Source organism: Terrapene carolina, unplaced genomic scaffold (assembly GCF_002925995.2).
Source record: "Terrapene carolina triunguis isolate 2854851 unplaced genomic scaffold, T_m_triunguis-2.0 Scaffold110, whole genome shotgun sequence".
Classification (NCBI taxonomy): Eukaryota; Metazoa; Chordata; order Testudines; family Emydidae; genus Terrapene; species Terrapene triunguis.
Genome location: NW_020664461.1, coordinates 5,372,435 through 5,391,458, shown reverse-complemented (window position 1 = coordinate 5,391,458; position 19,024 = coordinate 5,372,435). Strand labels below are relative to the sequence as shown.

Genomic DNA, 19,024 nt, shown 5'->3' with positions numbered 1-19,024 from the left:
CCACAGTTCAGGAACCCCATGGTCACAAATCCATCCACTATTTCTTGCACATTGCCAAGAGTCAGTCCTGTGTGGCAGGAGACAATGGCCCTATACACTCGCATGACAGTGGCTCCCCCTCATGGATTTTCTAACTCCAAAATGATTTCCCACTGACTGATAACAATCTGGCATTGCAAGTTTCCAGAGTGTGATTGCCACTCGATTCTCTATCAATGCTAGTCTCTTTCTGGTGTCCCTGTGCTGGAAGGCTGGGGCGAGCTTGGCATACAGATCCAGAAATGTGGCTTTTCGCACTCAACAGTTCTGCAGTCACTGCTTGTCATCCCAAACCTGCATTGGGACCAAAAGTGACACTCTGCTGTCTGCAGCTGCTCTGTGAATGCCACAAGCAGCCTAGAATTTATTTATTTTGCTACATCCATCAACAAATTATCCTTGAAGATACCCTCATCTTCCTCATTGTGATCTCAGCTGTTGCAGTGCTTCCTGAAGGTCTGCAAACACAGGAGAATTGTGTGTCCTGTATTCGCAGCGTTCATGATAACAGTGCTGAACTCTGTGAGCTCCATGCTTCTGGCAGAGATGCCAGAGCCAGAAAGCCACTGTGCAGGTTTGTGGAAATTTTTAAAAAATGGTGCAAAAATTATGGGATGTGGAATGTATTATGGTATGGAGAAAGTTGCATGCTGGGTACTTGACCCCTAGCTCACAGAAACCCCTGGGTGAATTGTTAGTATCCCAGAAAACATTGCGAAAATGTCCCAAAAGACATTGCTCCGGGCGACATGGCACACTGGGGTTACCTACCTATGGTGCATTGCACTTCATATCGGCTCAACCACATGCAGCGCCAATGCAAGTAGCCAACTATGCACGCACCAGAGCACTATACACACTTCGGTGGCTGTACACCTATGTAATCTGTACTGACCGAAGTTTGACATGTATACATGGCCTTAGTTTAACTATGATGTAATTTCTTCAAAGACAGACTACGTACAAGGTTTCAATTAATGTTAAATCCATGGAAAGTGTCAAGAGTTTGTGGTGTTTTGTCTTTATTATTAAAGTCATTCAGGACAAAGAAAAGACTGAAAAAGATGCTGAATTTCTTAAAGGACTTGTTTTAAAATTAATTTTAACTCATAAGCTAAGTAATGGATTTACTTGTAAAGTCTCAGAAAACTTATTCTCTACTTAAAAAGTAAGTGCTATACGTTTGGGGGCGATACGCTGTATTTTTCATATGTAACAAATGGGCTGACTCTACGTCAAATACAAAATAGAACTTAACCTTAACTGTGGAGCCTTTACCAGCTCCTCCAGAATACTGCTATTTGGTTTTCTGGAAAATGAGGCCTAATCAGAAATGAAATATCAGAACATTTGAACTTTTAAGATAACTAAGCACTTTAAGGAGATCAGGTTTTTTTAATATCTGGGTGGGATTGATCAAAAGTTTTCTTTCTGCCATTAAGGGGAAAGTCTTCTGGGATTCAAGAGCCTCTCCATCCCACACTACACTCTTGATCTTTCTCCTCTTGACTGAGGAGTAAGCCTGTCTCTCCTCTGCCCTTTAAAATGGGGCTTCTGGAAGCCAAGCTTACCCCACCTTGAGCTTCTCCAGCACCCTGGCAAGCCCCATACCTTTGGCCATACTAGCTTGTATGGGCTTCACCTTCTGGAGGGTGAGTCTTCCAGGGGAGTGGTACAGTCAAGCTCATCTTCCTCCACAATTCCTGAGATACCTGAGGACACCTATAGCCTCAGTGAGACTGCCCTCATATGTATGCAGATGTTCCTTCTAGTAAGGGTGATGATTGGGATTCCCCACGGGATTAGAAGCAGGACCAGCTGGAGTCTCACCTGTCATCTCTGGACAGCAGGCTGGGCTCAGATCCTACTTCCCTGCAAGCTATCTGGAGCTCTCAACATTGTTTCGATGGCTCTGGATCCTAACCTGTTGTTCGTCTAGGGGAAGATCTGGCCATTTGTGCTCTTCAAAGCTAGGGCTATCCAATCTTAAGAAATCAGCCAGCTTTTAATACACTTTTACTGAAACTCTGGATCTGAGAATAAGCAACAAGAAATTTTATGTTACTGATTTGCTGTGGAATTCATGGAGGCTTTTCTGGACTGTAAGACAAAAGCATTTAGGGCCGAGCATGCTGTTGGCACTCAGTAAATAATTTTTTTCACTGTTCTTTTGGGGTGAAATTGCACTTTGTGCGTGCCCTGTCTTTCACCTCTGGTTGACTACCTTGTGCAGTAGAAGCAATCAGAACCTGGTGTGTGTATGGTCTGTTGCTGTACAGTCTGTGCTTATGTGAAAACTGGATACAAGAGTGAGCCCGGTACAGGGCTCCTGTCCAAGTTGTGAAGGGCTATACGTGGGCCACTTTTGTACAGCGGTACTTAACTGGTGTCTTGCGGTTCCCTGATTCCACCTGCAGCAACTGTAGGAAGGGGACCATTTTCCCTATTTTTCAACAAACACCAGGCAACTGTGCCATATCATGGCATTCCTGTGCTGATACCAAGAGAACTTGTACTTCAAATGTTGAGATTTTTTTGTTTTTTAAATGTGCCTTGCAACAAAAAGCAGAATACATCTTAGGCAATTTCTAAAGCGGGAAGTAGAAAGAGAAGCCTGTGGAAGATTCTGGGAACTACAGGGCAATGACCTGAGCTGTGTCTCGGAGGAGCTCCAAACACAGGAACGCTGATAAATGAAGTGTCACATTATGGTCTCTCACACAGCTTCGTATACCACTGAGTTGGGAAGGTTACATAACTCCATATTAATATTAGTCTTGAGATTAAATCACGTCAAACTTCCCTGTTACTGAGTGTCTGTTCCGGAACTGTCAATAAAATCCTTCTGAAACCTTTGCCAGCTGGAGCATGAAAACTAAAGGCTTCCATTGTGGTTACTGCTGGATAAAAGAAATCATTTTAAAATGCTTTAAGCACGCTGAGCATGCAGCAGTGTTTGGAATATGAATATTGTACTTTGCTTTGCAAACACACTATTTGTTCATGAATGGCCTGGTGGAGAATGGCCAAACACGACATCAGTAAACATAAGGATGGGGGAGGCTTTGTAGTAGTGCAGCGAAAAGGGAGATTGATCACCTCTCCCATAATATAACAGCGAGAGAGGCTTGATTAAATTAAAAGGTAACATTCAGCATTGAGAAAAAGAAATACTTTTCAGCCGATAATTAACCCGTGGAACTCAGTGCTACTTGATACTATTGAGGTAAGTAATAGAATCATAGAGTCATGGAACCATAGGGTTAGAAGGGACATCAAAGGTAATCTAGTCTAACCCCCTACCAAGATGCAGGATTTGTTGTGTCAAAAGCATCCAAGACAGATGACTATCCAGCCTTCTTTTGAAAAACCTCCAGTGAAGGAGCTTCCACAACCTCCTTAGGCAGTTTGTCTCATTGTTCTATTGTTCTTAGAGTTAGGAAGTTTGTCCTTAGATTTAATCTAAATTTGCTATGCTGTAGTTTGGACCAGTTGCCTCTTTTCCTGTCCTCTGAGGCAAGAGAGAACAACTTTTCTCCATCTTTTTTATGGCAGCCTTTCAAGTATTTGAAGGCCACTGTCAGGTCCCCTCCTAATCTCTTTTGCAAACTAAATATACTCAGTTCCTTCAGCCTTTGCTCCTGTAGCTTGCATTCCATTCTTTTGATCATCTTTGTCGCTCACCTCTGGAGCCTTTCCAGTTTCTCTACATCCTTTCTATACATTGGTGACCAAAATTGGACACAATAATCTGCCTGAGGCCTAACCAGCGCTGAGTAGAGCGGTACTATCACCTCCCATGACTTGCATGCTCGATACATCTGTTAATGTAACCTAAAATTGCATTCCCCCCCCCTTTTTTTTGGCAACAACATCACATTGATGACTCATGTTGAGGTTGTGATCCACCACAACTCCCAGATATTTCTTAGCAGTGCTGCTGCCAAGCCAGCTCTCCCCCATTCTGTATTTGTGCATTAGGTTTTTCTTTCCTAAGGGTAGCATCTTACATTTGTCTTTGCTGAATTTCATTTGGTTGTCTATAGCTCAGTTCTCCAATTTATCAAGATCCTTCTGAATTTTAGCTCTATCCTCCAAAGTACTGGCAACCCGCCCCTCCCCCCAACCCAGCTTTGTGTCCTCTGCAAATTTGATCAGTAAGCTCTCTATTCCTACATCCAGGTCATTAATAAAGCTGTTAAACACCACCGACCCAGAACAGATCCCTGTGGAACACCACTTGAGACCTCCCTCCAATTTGACGACATCCCATTAATAGTTACTCTTTGTTTGCAGTTGTTTAACCAGTTATGTATCCACTTAACGGTAGTTCTGCCGAGCCTCCAATTCCCAAGCTTATTTATCAGAATGTCATGTGTGACTGTGTCAAAAGCCTTGCTGATGTCCAGGTATATTATGTCCACCGCATTCCCCCAATCCACCAAATCAGTTAACCTGTCAGAGAAGGAAATCAAACTGGTTTGGCATAATTTGTTCTTAGTAAATCCATGCTGACTGCTAGTGATTACCCCTTCATTCTCCAGGTATTTTCAAATTGAATGTTTTATACCTTGCTCAAGTAGCTTCCCAGGTATCGAAATTAGGCTGACACAGCGGTTTTCATTCAGAAACATTAGTTCTTTCCAGAGGTGTGAGTGTGCACATTTTGTATATGAGGAAACGTGACATAGTGAGGTTGAGTGACTTGGCCAAGTAAGTGACTCACGCAGTAAGTCAATATCGTAACTTGGGGGGGGAATCTAGATGTCCTTGTTTGGTACCCTAGATGCATTGGTCCACACTGCCTTCCTAGCTTTGTAAGTTTAAAACTGTGATGCTTATATGAATAAGCATAGCATCCATAGAGAGGCTAGCTTGGATAAAATTATATGGGCGTTTCAATTCTCCATTCTGCAAGGGATAAGTGGATTGTCACTTGGGTCTGGGAGAAATTTCCCCCTTTTTTAATCTTTCACAGTAATGAGCACTATGGGAACTTTAAGCCTCTAGCTGCCTCAGGTTAGGAAATACCTTTCCCCAGTGTGGGGTTTGTTGCTCCTTCCTCTGAAGCATCTGGCACTTGGCACCATCAGACACCAGATACTGGGTTAGAAGTACCACTGGCCTCATCAACTATGGCAGTTCTCTGTGCAAAGAATGAAATAACAAGGGAGGCAACTAGAGGGCAAGTGATGGGGAAAATTCATTCTCAATCTGATTGCACAACTGAACGCTTACATTTTGATGCTATGAACGTAATGGAGGCTGTTTTCTGTTGCTTTATCATGGTTGTGCTCTATGGAGAGGCTATACTGAGAGATGCTTTAATGCTAAGTTGCTGTGGAAATTGCATTAGTTGATAGATGTATGTATAATTTGGAGAATATATGCTAAAGTAAATCCTGTGTCCTTGTCTGAAATACTCCCTGGTGAAACACAGTCTGATATCCTGTTGGCTGCCTAAATTCTTACCAACAGCAAAGCATGAAAAATAACTGATGGGCAATGGGTTTTGGGCAGAAGAAGGATGCTCAAGAGCAAAGGACCTGGTGAACACACACAGGAGAGGAAGAACTCTGTTTCTCCATGAGAGTGAAGATATAAACCTTTCTCTTTCCCCATTCTTGTCTCAAGTGGGAAGCAGTCACTCTGAAATCAAGTCACATGACTGTTGGAATTGTCTTGGAACTTGCAGCCTGTGTGTGCCAAAAAACGGAGCCATCATCTCTTAAGAGGTCTTAAACTGCTGGAAGTGCAGGGAATGGGAAATGTAGCAGAAGATTAGGACTCCCACTAAAAATCAGTAAGAGGTTTCTCAATACTTTTTGGTAGTTTTAGGGGAATCTTGTTTTGAGTCTAAGGGGCTCTGACTTGTTTTGGGTTATTTAGCTGTACATTATTTTGAATTTTTTCTAATGGATTTATACGATTGTTTTTGGCCATACATTTGCTGTATGGTTTAATGGGATAAGAACATAAGAATAGCCATACTAGGTCAGACCAAAGGTCCATCCAGTCCAGTATCCTGTCTACCGACGGTGACCAATGCCAGGTGTCCCAGAGGGAGTGAACCTAGCAGATAAGATCAAGTGATCTCTCTCCTGCCATCCATCTCCATCCTCTGACAAACAGAGGCTAGAGACACATTCCTTACCCATCCTGGATAATAGCCGTTAAAGCCTCACTATTCGCAGAATTGAAGATTTTGGTTTTCTGTAGATTCATAACTTCCCCCAGCCCTGTCCTTTTAAAAAATGGAAATTTTGTTTTGGAAACTTGGGTTGGTGTTGAGCAGAAACATGTTTCTATCTGAGCCAGAACTTGCAAACCTCCCTCCCCCAATCCCATGTCTGTTTCCCAATGTGGAGGTGGCCATGTGGTACCCGGAGCAGGTATTCCAATTTAATGAAACAGAAACACAGTAAGTATGGAATGGAACCTCATTTTGAGGCGGTTTATTAAAGTAGAAAATCCGGAATTTATTGGAAATGGTTTTTACAATCAGATGTTTCCTGTTGTGGGATTCTAAAGTGACTTTTTTCCTCTTGTAAAGGGAATAAGAATGAACTTTGGGCTCAGTTCTCCTGTCAGTTGGAGACACTACTTGCCCAAGGCTTCATTCACATGGTTCACTTGCCAACAGCTTGCAGTCCCCATGTTTCACGTCACCATGCACATCTGCAGTCAGAAGTTTGTGTGTGTGGTATATGCGGTGTGTTATAGATATTCACTCTTGTGCTCATGATATTGAAAATGTTGTAATAACTCAGCTGTGAAAATGTGCTTAAGGTTTTAATTTCTTGCAGTGCTTATGCATGGGAGTACTTTTTGTATTTTTTAACTGTGTGTGTGTGTGTGTGTGTGCGCGCGCGTGTGTGCACGTGTGTAAATTGAGAAAATATTGATGAGTAAAATCTTAGACTTAGTTCCAATAAACCTCACGGATAATGGGTAAAGTGATATATAAATGACATTCAAGTAAATGCCCAAAGTTTTTATTTTATTTATTTATTTATTTATTTTTAAAGCAAAAATTAACCTTGGTAACACTCTGCAGCTCCATTTTGGTTAGCAGAGGTGGAAGCTCTGCTGTAGATAAGGTTTCTGCAGCCAATAGTGTTCTTAACACAGTGCTATCTTACCTTGCTCAGAAAAAGGACAACAAAAGTAAAATGAATTAATGCTGCCAAAGGGAGTGAAGTGAATATAAAGAGCTTTAATGAAAAGACCAGGAGGAAAAGCGATGCTAACGTGAAAGTAGGATCATCAGTAAATAAGGAGCATAAAATTCACACCTTCACTTGATTTGCCTTAACTTTCCTGAGTGTTCCTGTGTAGACATGGCCTGAGAATCGTTAAATGGATTAATTCCTGTTCTAGTCTGTGTTTAACAGGAAAAATAGGACACCTGGGGAAGCCATACATGCCCCCCAAAGGGGCCATGCACCCCCCAACTTCTGCAGTCAGAAGTGACTCTCAGCCAGCTACCTCTCTATATCTGATGTAAAACTGTTAAATCCTGTACATTAAAGTGACTAGAAATAAGTTTAATAGCCACAGGTATGCTTTATTTCTTCCCGCCCCAAATTCAGAGAGAGCTGCTTTTGCTGAAATGTTTAGGGTTATTTTTTCATAACTAGCCATAAATCTTTGGGTGCTTGGGAAAGCTAGGGGTGTATAGGGGTCTAATTTAGAAGAGTTGTTGTAGACGTGTTGGCTCCAGGCTCTGAGAGAAACAAGGTGGGTGAGGCAATATCTTTTATTGGACCAACTTCTGTTGTCGGAGATGGTTCCTCACTTTTTCTAAAGTCCTTCTGCAGAGTTGGTCTCATAGCCTGGGACCAACACGGCCACAACAATGGAAGATACTGAATTTTGCTGTCTGAAATGGAAACTCCACAATGTAAAAAGGGAAGCCACATTTAACAGCAACATCTACTTCCTTACCAAATGCAAGAAACAAAACTTCATCCCCAGAGGACTCACTAGCTATAACCCTCTGAACACTGTCTACACCTCTAAATATGCTAAAGAACTCTGCAAAAGGACTTCAGAAAAACTGAGGAATCGTCTGCTGCATCAGAAGGTGTTCCAATAAAAGATAATACCTCACCCACCTTGTCTCTCTCGCTTAGAAGAGTGAGTTACTGCAGATGTGCCCTAACAAAACTCTTCAGAACCAAGTTTGTTCTGGGAGTTAGTTCCGAGATAGAATGTAAAGTGCATTTAAAAAAATCCTAGTATCTTATTTCTCATAGTTATTTAGCTAATGACCCTTACTGTACTTTCAATGCAGTCTGATTTTAACTGCGTCCCCAGCTGGCTGGCTTCCCTTCCCCAACTAGGGCAGAATCTGTCTCTTGGCTAGTGATGGGGTACACTGAGCCACTCCTGCTCTACTCACATTACCTTTGATTGGGAAGAATCACCTATATTCATTCTAGGCTGGATATGTTACTCACTGGAGGTAGGAAACAGCTCAGATCTGTGATGTGTGCACTCCTGATGCTGTATAAATAAGATTGAGACTTTCTCTGTGAAGCCCACGTGTGTGTACATTGATTGGAACTACTCTAAGGCAGTCAATATGATGACTGAATTTGGCTAGTACAAGGAATGTTTACTAATACTCACCCCAAACTTGGGATCCAGTTGAGGACTGAGGCCTTATTTTGTATTTTTGCAAATTATTTTTGGTCCAGTTCAGTGTTTTTAAAAAAGGTAATATTGTATTTTCATCTTGGACCCTGTTCACAGACCTTGTAACTTGGGGGTTGGATTTGGCAATAAAATTTGCCCCTGTTGTGTCCTATAACAAGGTCCTTCTCAGGCATTTTAACCATTCTTTACAGAACTAGTGGATAGGTAATAATGTGTGTAATTGAGAGCTGGATTGATCACAGATGCAGTCTTGTGTCTGTTATGCCATTTTTGTCAGAACAGTTTCTGTAAAAGTCTAATCTAAATTCACATGGTAGACATGAACTCCAAAGGTGCTGTTATAGTCTGTTGGGCTTTTAGTATGCAATCCAAGGATTCATACACCTGTAATCAGGGTGGATTTGATTTAAATCAAATTGATTTAAATAATGATTTAAATCACTAGTCAGGAAGACTCAATTTAATCAGGGTTTTCTACATAAAAGTGCATTCTTGTTGGTTGTTATAATTTTATTACATATTCTTCACAACTCAGAGAGAGATGTAGATTTCATTTTTAGAAGGTACACACTATACATTTTTAAACAGTGATTTATTTTGAAAACTTTTCAGATTAGTTTTACAGCCATATCAGAAAATGAATGATTGTTTGGTTATTTCATTTACCAAAGGTAATTGAAGCAGATATTTATGAAGTCATTGGGAGGTGAACTATCTCCAATTCAACAGGTTAATCATTAATATTTGGAGGATTTTCTTGCCATGCTGTATTAAGAGGAGAACATCACCAGACAGACATTTAAATTGTTTTATTTAACTAAAATAACGTTAAGTATTCTGGATTTTTTTTCTTCAACAGCAAACATATAATATTTTAACAAAACAAGCATCTGTCCCTCGCTTCTCATGTTTATCTCCAGACTTCCTCTCCTTGTCCAGATCTATTCTGCCCCCAACAATCTTCTATTCATTGAACTTTTTGAAACTTTGCACTTTTAGAGAGAGGTAAGGGATTGACTGTGTGTACACAAATTTGCAGAGGGACAATAGAGTTGAGGTCTATTATTTCTCACCTCTATATTTATTTATTTAAAAAACATTTTTGCTGTTACCTCTGGAGACACAAATCCACAGTTTGAGAACTGCAAAACTAAGCATCTCTGATGGTATCTTCTAGACTGAGCACTGAGTCCCAGTGGGTAGATAGAAAGATTAAACTAAATAATCTATATAGACGCCTGTGGAACCCCATAAGATCGGGTCCCTAATCCATGAACTATTGGAACTCATTTACAAAACTTTTCTTAAACATTACATGAATATATTGTCTCATACTATAGAATTAGAATTTATAATCCCTATTCCATGATTAGATATCTTTGAGCTATAATGTATCTTAATTAAAACTATCTTTAGGTAAGTGTTTTCCTCAAAAAGCATTTTATCAAAAAAATCCGATTTAAAAAAAAATCCAATTTTTAATTTTTTTTTTTTTAAATCATTGATTTTTATCCACCCTGCCTGTGATGGATTGCTCCTTTTTTAGAAAAGTAGTATTAAAAAAGTAAACGCATTTTGCTACCTATAATTAATTTAGCAAATGCCTGGTAACTCCTCTCTACAGCCAAAGCTGTCTCTTGGGCTGGCATTTCTTTTCTCCTTTCTGAGGTGGGGAGTGTTCTGATACTGTTGGTTCTTTCTGCCAAGTGGATCCACTGTGATGTATCTACTGTACAAAGTGGTGAGCTCTAATCATCCTCCACTTCCCATGCTGAACGGTGGAATGTTTTTCTTTAACATGGCTCAAACTGCTCCTGTGTTTTCACTACGACATGGCCTTTGCAGAGCTTTGGAAAGGACCAGGAGACCAAAACCTAGTGAGTTGGGAAACCCTACACACCTTCAAGTCACTAAACAAGTAAGAGATTAATAGTGTCTCCAACTATTTAAATTCTTGAATTTTCTCTACTATCTCTTAAACTCAAATAGGCAATAGTGGTTTTGGTGACTAGTGAAAAATAGTGATCTTATCCTTTATCAATGTGCCATTGAAAATGGGAGGTCTGCGTTTGCATGACAGACCATTTCACTTACAGTACAATCTTCTGATTCCAAAGTGGAAAAAGTGACTCTAAAGCCTCACTTGGACTGCAATAGTAGACTTCTGATTCATGAATGTTGTCATTGGAAATGCCACCCCAAATTCAGATACCTGGTGATCAAGCTTTGGACACTGGCGGTCTCTGGTGATCAAGTTTTGGATGTGGGAATTCTTCTTAATAGCTCCCACTGGTTCTGTAGTGGGCCTGACAGGTTATCTGGAGAGCAACGTTATGGGATGAAAAACACTGCTGTCCTAACAATGTTCATGATGCACAATTTGGCAGAAAGCAGTATAGTTTCTAAAGCCTGTACTTTTTCTAAGGAGATGTGCCAGAGTGCCGTCTCAGCATATTGCTGTGTTCTGAGTATGGCTTGGTTTGTGGAGCATATTATTATAGTGGTATATGACATCCTGGCTGTGTTAAACCTTTATTACTAAACTCTTATAACTCCTCTGAGACTAATGGTTAGTGTTTTGTGATTTCTCAGGACCACTTCCAAAACAGCATGCAATATTAGTTAGTGAACGTCTTTTTTTTTTTTTTTTTTTTATTTTTTTTTTTATTGTATTATTTGTTTTTTTATTTTTTTTTTTTTTTTTTTTTTTTTTTTTTTTTTTTGGAGGGGGATGGATTGTTGGGGGGTTAGTCTATTACTAAAATCTGTTTCTGCTGAAAACATCTTCTGTGTGTGTGTAGGATATGAAAAGATATTACTTCAGCTTCTTTGGTTTCTGATGGGATAGGGCAGTCTCTCAAAATCCTCAGAGAGAATCTGTAAAAGGAACAAAAAAGCTGGGAACTGACTTCACAAAGAAACTGTTTTACAGTAAAAGATATTAACTGAAAAGATGAAGCAACAGTTTAGAAAGGTGAACTAAAACTGGATTTGGCTACATCCATTGCACACTGCTATTGTTCACTATGTTCTTTGTCTTTTACCCCACCTTACATTCAGTCCTTGCGGCTGAAGTAAGACTCGATGGAGACACAGGTAATCATATATTGTACAGGGCATCTGAATTGACTGAGCAGTGGTAATATTCAACAAACTGGTGTCTTCACTGAATGATGAAATCAGTGCAGATACAGCAGTTGCATAAAAGAATGGCTGCCTTACTTGTCCCTGCATCAGTTCAGTGTGACCATACAGCTTGCTGGCTGCTAGAGTTTTGTTCACATATTGCTCATAATCGTTGGTGTATCAGTACCGTCAGGGACATTCTGTGTTGTATCCAGATTGGATTGATTTAAATCAAAACCATTTGAATCACCAGTTTAAATCATAATTTAAATCAGTAAGGAGGAAACCTTGATTTAAATTACTGATTTTAGTCGTGTTTTGCATTTGTACTTTTTAGTTATTTTCCTAAAGAAAGATTGATTCTCATTAGTTGGTAACCATTAAAACATGTTTGCAACTAAAATCTAGCCTTTACACTAAATTTGGTGCTTTTTTGTTGTTGTTGTTGTTGTTGCTAACCAGGGGGATACACTATATCTATATTATCTCAACCCCCTTCTCTTAAATTTGTTTGAGCAATTATGTAGCTTAACTTACTTTTATTCAGATTCTTAATTTGTACATTTGTAATATGTTAGAAAATGGTGAATGATGCATTTCTTATTTACTAGATAATATTTTTACTTGTGATTTGTGTCAAGCTTTGTGGGTGGGAATTCAATTAAAAATACACAAACAGAATTTTAAATTTTGCTGTGAAATAAAACACTTGATACATAAGAAAAAAGGCTATAAAAGGTTATGAAAGTATGTTTTGTGTTTATAACTAACTGATTTATAAACAAAGGAAGTATTATCTGTAATTAATTAATTAATTGAACTGATTGTTTCTGGTCACTGTGTCCTTCAAGATTTTAGAACTAGTAGATGTCATCCTCTCACACTTAGGTTTTTATTAATAGAATGAAAAAGGAAAACAAGCTTCCCTGCTTTTTCAGTTCCCAGTTGGTTTCTCACTTTTGAATGAACTAGTCATTGAACTGAGCATGTTGAATAAACTGAAATTAAGAAAATATACTCTTTGCATCTGCAGAAGAGGCTACTGCTGTCAAAAGCTGGTTTAGCACTTCAGCAAACTCTGGTTCTAGGTGCTTAGCCAGAGACTTCCACCAGATCAGTGGTTTGACTTGCTTTAAAACTTGGCAGCAGACATGTACAGCATAATATTATTTTTTGTATTTAATTTAAATGATTTAAATAGATGATAGGTTTAAGCCTTAACATAGGTTGTCGTCATTTCAAATGTAATTTTAATTGTTTGTTTTAAAAAACCCACCTTATGTTTAATTTAAATTTAAAACCAGATTATTTTATTGTATTTTATTTTATTTTTAACCACTTATTTTTATCCACTCTGTATCAAGTATCTGTCCACTAGTGCTCAGTAACTCTTACTTGGAGCAGACGACTTGTCTAACTAGCTGTGCAGCTGATCTAAGCAAATCTCACTCTTGGCCATGTGCAGAGCCTGTAAGAGCATGTGGAATTTGGGAATCATTCTTCCCATGCTGCAGCTTCAGTCACATTGATGCATGCTCGCCAGGCTGTGTCATGCTGACAGAACTGGTGGCTACTGGGCAGGCAAATGTTTAGGGAGTGCTGATTGTTTGAGTGGCTGCAAGCCTGCAAGGCACTCATATGCTATAGCTCAACCAGAAATGATGGGCTTGATGAAGGAATTATTGGGTGAAATTCTGTGGCCTGTGTTATGCATATGGACAGATGACATTGTCATAATGGTCCCTTCTGACCTTCAAATCTTATATAGCTTTTGAAAGTGAGATAAAAGTCAGATCCTGACCCCCGAGTTTACTAAAAGAGCCCTGCGCGGATACAGATTTTGTATCCGCATCCAATCCATGATCCACAAACGGGGTCTGTGGATATAAAGCGGATATCTTCAGATTTGCAGGGCTCTACCCATGGCATTTTGTGTCTAATCTAAAAACTTCTGTGGTGACTGAAGAACTAGTGAAATTATGGTTTCGTCTAAAGAGATAAGACTGAAAGCTGAGCTGCTGAGAGGACAAGGGATTTTTAAGACAGACTTTTAAAAAAGTTTTATGTTTTTGTTTTGTATTTCACACTATTTATCTCCCAGTGCTTAAGGAAAAGCATGTCTTTGTTTAAGATTCAGCATCCTCGCCTCTTCAGTTTATCTGTCATAAAGAAGGGAAAATTGTAGATGAAAATTTCCTAACTCAAAAAGTGTTGCATCCAGCCTGGGGGAATTCTATATAAGACCTCTTCTTGACTGATAAAGAAGAATTTATCTCAGAATTAAAAATTAATGGTTCCTTAGGTACCAGTGATTGTGACTTGATCATATTTACAGAATATAGTCCAGTAATATATGTATTTGACGCTTTAAAAGGTCACATTCACAAATCTGAAAACAATTATGAGCCAGATCAGGTGGAAGGAAGAATTTAAACAGAAAAATGTGAATGATAATTGAGAATTATTCAAGAACCCTTTACTAAATGTCCAACGTACCACAATCCAGGAAGAAGGCTGTATTGGTTAAAAAACCAAACTAGTGTAGAGGGGAAGCAAGAGCAGCTATAAAAGAATGGAAGAAAGGGGAAGTTGATAGACATGAATATAAATTAGAAGCGAGGAATTGTAGAAATTTGATAAGGGAAGAGTTAAGGACAATAAGGAATTCTTAAATCATATTAGGAACAAAAGGAATCCTAACAATGGTATTGTTCCTTGACTAGATGTAAGTGGTAGAATTGTCAGTTATAAAGCAGAAAATCCAGACGTGTTCCATAAGTATTTTTGTTCTGTATTTGCGCGGGGTGCGGGGGTGTGTGTGAATCAGATGTATTCATCATGAGAATTGGAAGTTTTAAGAAGAGACTTTATTAAGGGCACAAGAGCCAACTATCCCAGCGTGCAGGAAAGACAGGAAGTATGGTAAGTGATCACCCAGGGTTAACCAGGAGATCTTCAATGACCTGAAACTCAAAAAAGAGTCCTACAAGAAGTGGAAACTAGGTCAGATTACAAAGGATGAATATGAAAAAACAACACAAGCATAGAGGGACAAAATTAGAAAGAGCAAGGCACAAAACAAGATTAAACTAGCTAGGAGCGTAAAGGATAACAGGAAAACATTTTACAAATATCTCAGAAGCAAGAGGAAGACCAAGGACAGAGTAGGCCCGTTACTCAATGAGGAAGGAAAGACAATAGCAGAAAATGCAGCAATGGCCAAAATGTTAAATGCCCTTTTTTGTTTCAGTTTTCACCCAAAAGGTTAGCAGTGAGCAAATGACGAGCATAGTCAACGTCCCTGTAAATGGGGTAGGGTCTGAGGCTAAAATAGGGAAAGAATGAGTTCGCCTTGGTCTACACTAGTAACATGTTGTGAACAATCCACATCCCTGACCAGTGCAGTTCTACTGACCTAACTCCGGGGTAGACAGCGCTGTGTTGATGGGAGGGCTTCTGTAGCCTCTCGGGGAGGTTGATTACCTGCACTGACAGGAGAAGCCCTCCCATCGGCCTATGTAGCGTCTTCACTGAAGCGCTAGAGTGGCGCAGCTGCAGCCTTTTTAAGTGTAGCCAAGTCCTTAAGAATTACTTAGACAAGATGTTTTCAAGTTGTCAGAGCCTGGCAAAATACGCCCTACAATACTTAAGGAACTGTCTGAAGAGATCTCTGAGCCATTAGCAATTATCTCTGAGAACTTGTGGAGGACGGGAGAGATCCCAGAGGACTGGAAAAGCGCAAGTGTAGTACCTATCTGTGAAAAGGGAAATAAGGACACCCCAGGGAATTATAGACCAGCCAGCTTAACTTTGGAACTCAGAAAGATAGTGGAGCAAATAATCCATTTTTACTCTCCTAGGGCAGTGGTTTTCAAACTTTTTTTTCTGGTGACCCAGTTGAAGAAAATTGTTGATGCTGCGACCCAACGGAGCTGGGGATGAGGGGTTTGGGAGGGGCTCAGGGCTGGGGCAGCGGGTTGGTATGTGGAGATGGGGCTGGGAATGAGGGGTTCAGGGTGTGGGAGGGGGTCAGGGCTCTGGGGTGGGTGTGCAGGCTCTGGGGTGGGTCTGGGGATGAGGGGTTTGGAGTGCAGGAGGGGGCTCCGGGTTTGGGGGGCTCAGGGCTGGGGCAGGGGATTGGGGCGCGGGCTTACCTCGGGCGGCTCCTGGTCAGCGGCGCAGCGGAGGTGCTAAGGCAGGCTTCCTGCCTGTCCTGGCACTGTGGACCGTGCCCCAGAGATGGCCTTTCTGAGGTATAGCATAGGGGCGGTCTCTTAAAACCAGTAATTGATAAAGTACAAGCTCTAACCATATGCCTTGTCCTCCAAACAAAAAGGCAAGTGAGGCAGTTCTTGGGCCTGCTGGGATATACCAGAGGCTTATCTCTAACTTCACTTCACTCATGGCCCTCTAACAGACCTTATAAAAAGACAGTAACCCCAGAAAACTCCAGTGGGATGGGAATTGTGAAGATGCTTTTAACACATTGAAGCCCCGCCTGTCAGTTGCCCATGGTTTTTAATCTTGACTTTTTGCAAGAATTTATATTCCATACAGATACAGATGCCTCAGCTATCGGAGAGGGCCCTGTGCTTTCACAGGACTTTGCAGGTGAGCAGCACCCGGTCCTGTATTTAAGGAGAAGATTGCTCCCTGGGGAGAGGGCCTTTTCAATTATCCAAAAACAAGCACTGGCAATTGAAGTGATTTGTAGATTTTCTCAGTACTACCTGCTGGGTAATCCCTTCTCATTGATCACTGACCATGCCCCCGGCATTGGTTGGATACCGTGAAGGACTCGAACCCACATATAATGCAGTGGTACCTGGCACGTCAACCTTATAGGTAAAGATCGTGTTTTTTCAAGGGAGGTCGGAGACGCGGACACTTTGAACCAGGAACTGCTTCCCATTTTGACGGATGGAGCATGTGATAGGGCACACCTTAATCCCAGCCAGGAAAAGGTTAATGAGGTCCTCTGGGCTCAGCTGACACTAAATAGGCATATGAGCAGAGCCTCTCCACTGGGAGGAAATGAGCTTAAAAGGGAGACTGTCACAGGAAGGGGTGGCAACCAGGAGGGAGACTGCTGTGCTTCAGAGTTTGCTGATTCCTGCAACAAAGCTGCTGGGAGGAAGATCACTTGTGAATCTCTGCTGCCTATAAGAGCCCACCAGAGAAGGCCCAAGCTGATTGCAGCACGGTGGGGTTGAAGATAAGCCCTGACCTGGAGTCTAGCTGTATTTAACCTTCATAAGCAAGCTAGGCCTCTATAGACTCTCTTGAAACACTCAGAGACCGAGTGTCCCCCTAATTGTAAGGACTTTTAAAGGAGAAATACCCAAATGGGACCTACAAAAACCCAGTTTATCACAGGATGACTTGATCACATTCGATAAGTACCTACATGGGGAACAGAAATTGGATTATACTGTAGAATCTTCTTCAGTGTAGCAAACAGAGGTCTAACGAGATCTAGTGGCTGGGAGTTGGAGCTAGACAAATTCAGATTAGAAATAAAGTAAAATTATTTTATACCTCAACAACCTCCCCCAGCAATGGGGCATTATTATTAACTATTCATGATTTGTTTTAAATAATGTGTATTCTGGCTGTGTCTACATTTTGTGAGGGCTGTCAGCCAATGCAGGCATGCACAGAAAGAGACAGTCCCTGGCCCAAACAGGATCAGCATTCAGATCCTTTTTTTGTATGATGTAGATAGCAAGCTGAAGGTTCTCCCACTTCTCAACACATGTGAACCCTCTGGGTGCTCCAAGCATGAGACTTTTGCTGCGCTACACAGCTAAACAAATAAACAAATCCCATGCTGAACACGTACGTGTACCTGTCTGTCAGGTTTCACATGTATAAATCATTTCTTTTTCATCAGCTAATCACCAGCTGAGATTCTCTAACTTCGAACAGCACCCTCTTTTGCTAGATGCCTGTTATCGTCTGTAACGCTGGGGAACAGTGGGCATGCGTACCTGACTGGTGAAGAGGTTCATGTTCCTCCTGATGGAACATAGCAAGGGGGATTACCTCCTTAAAACGAAAGGAGAATGCAAGAAACACATTGCAATGATTTGTAGTTCTCTGCCTTGGAATGGCAATGGGGGTATCGCTTAGAGTGACCTCTGTAGGCCATAGATGCCGGACTGTGGTGTATTTGCCCATATTTGCCAGGTGGCATGTGGTTCCTGCCCCAGTACAACTAAACGTACTCTGAAGGTATGGATTGATTCATATGCACATTAAAACGTAGAGTATGCAGCCTCTACATGATAAATGGGCAGAGGAAAGAGAAGCCTCTTGTAAACAATTCATGGATTTTTTTAAAAGGGGAAAATGAACTTGTACTCTTGTGTTACAGATTCAGTGGTTCTTTCCTTTGACTCCGTTGGACGTACAGTAGGCTCAGGTACAACATCCCCTTCTTCCCCCTCTATCTCCCTCACAAAAAGGCTTTTATTTAACTAGACTTGGTAGCCATGTTGGGAGGCAGATAACAATGAGTCAGATCTTGGCGCAGAATGACATTGAAAATTGGCTGTCTAACCAAACTGGCTAAATATATCCCTTCGTTATGAGCACTGGAAATGTTAAGGGACTTACTGTGGCATGAGGTCTTGTCTACCTTTGAAATGCTACAATGGCACAGCTGCAGGAATGCAGCTGCATTGCTTTAGTGCTTCAGTGTAGACACTACCTATGCCGATGGGAGGAGTTCTCCCCTCAGTTCAGGTAATCCACCTTCCTGAGAGGCCTGTCTACACGGCGACTTAGGTTGGCTTAACTACGTCGCTCAGGGGTGTGGATTTTTCACATGCCTGAGGGGCGTAGATGGGTTGATCTAATTTTCTAGTATAGGCCAGCCCTAAAACGTGAAACCACTTCCAATACTCAGGCCATGTCCACACTAGTACTTTTGTGGGTATAACTTACGTCGCTCAGGGTGTGAAAAAAACACCTTCTGAGTGACATAAGTTACACTGACAGAAGCCCCAGTGTGTACAGCCCGATGTCTGCAGGAGACGCTCTCCCGCCGACATAGCTACCGCTGCTCGTGGGGGTGGTTTAATGATGTCGACGGAGAGCTCTCTCCTGTCAGCATAGAGTGGCTATCTGAGCAATCTTGCAGCAGTGCAGCTGGCACCGCTGTGCTGCTCTGAGCTCGCTGCTGTAGATGTGAAGT

General features: G+C 41.1%; 1 protein-coding gene across 4 annotated transcripts in view; it reads left to right on the top strand.

Moving 5' to 3' along the window:
• The window catches only part of ST3GAL3 (ST3 beta-galactoside alpha-2,3-sialyltransferase 3), a 333,313-nt gene that overhangs the window by 96,596 nt on the left and 217,693 nt on the right, over positions 1-19,024 (top strand). The window contains exon 3 of one of the 4 annotated variants that reach the window (XM_029911606.1): positions 18,203-18,250. The exons of the other annotated variants lie outside the window; for them this stretch is intronic. Coding sequence (XP_029767466.1) covers positions 18,203-18,250 — 48 coding nt within the window. The remainder of the gene's footprint in view (positions 1-18,202; positions 18,251-19,024) is intronic. 4 annotated transcript variants of the gene reach the window in all.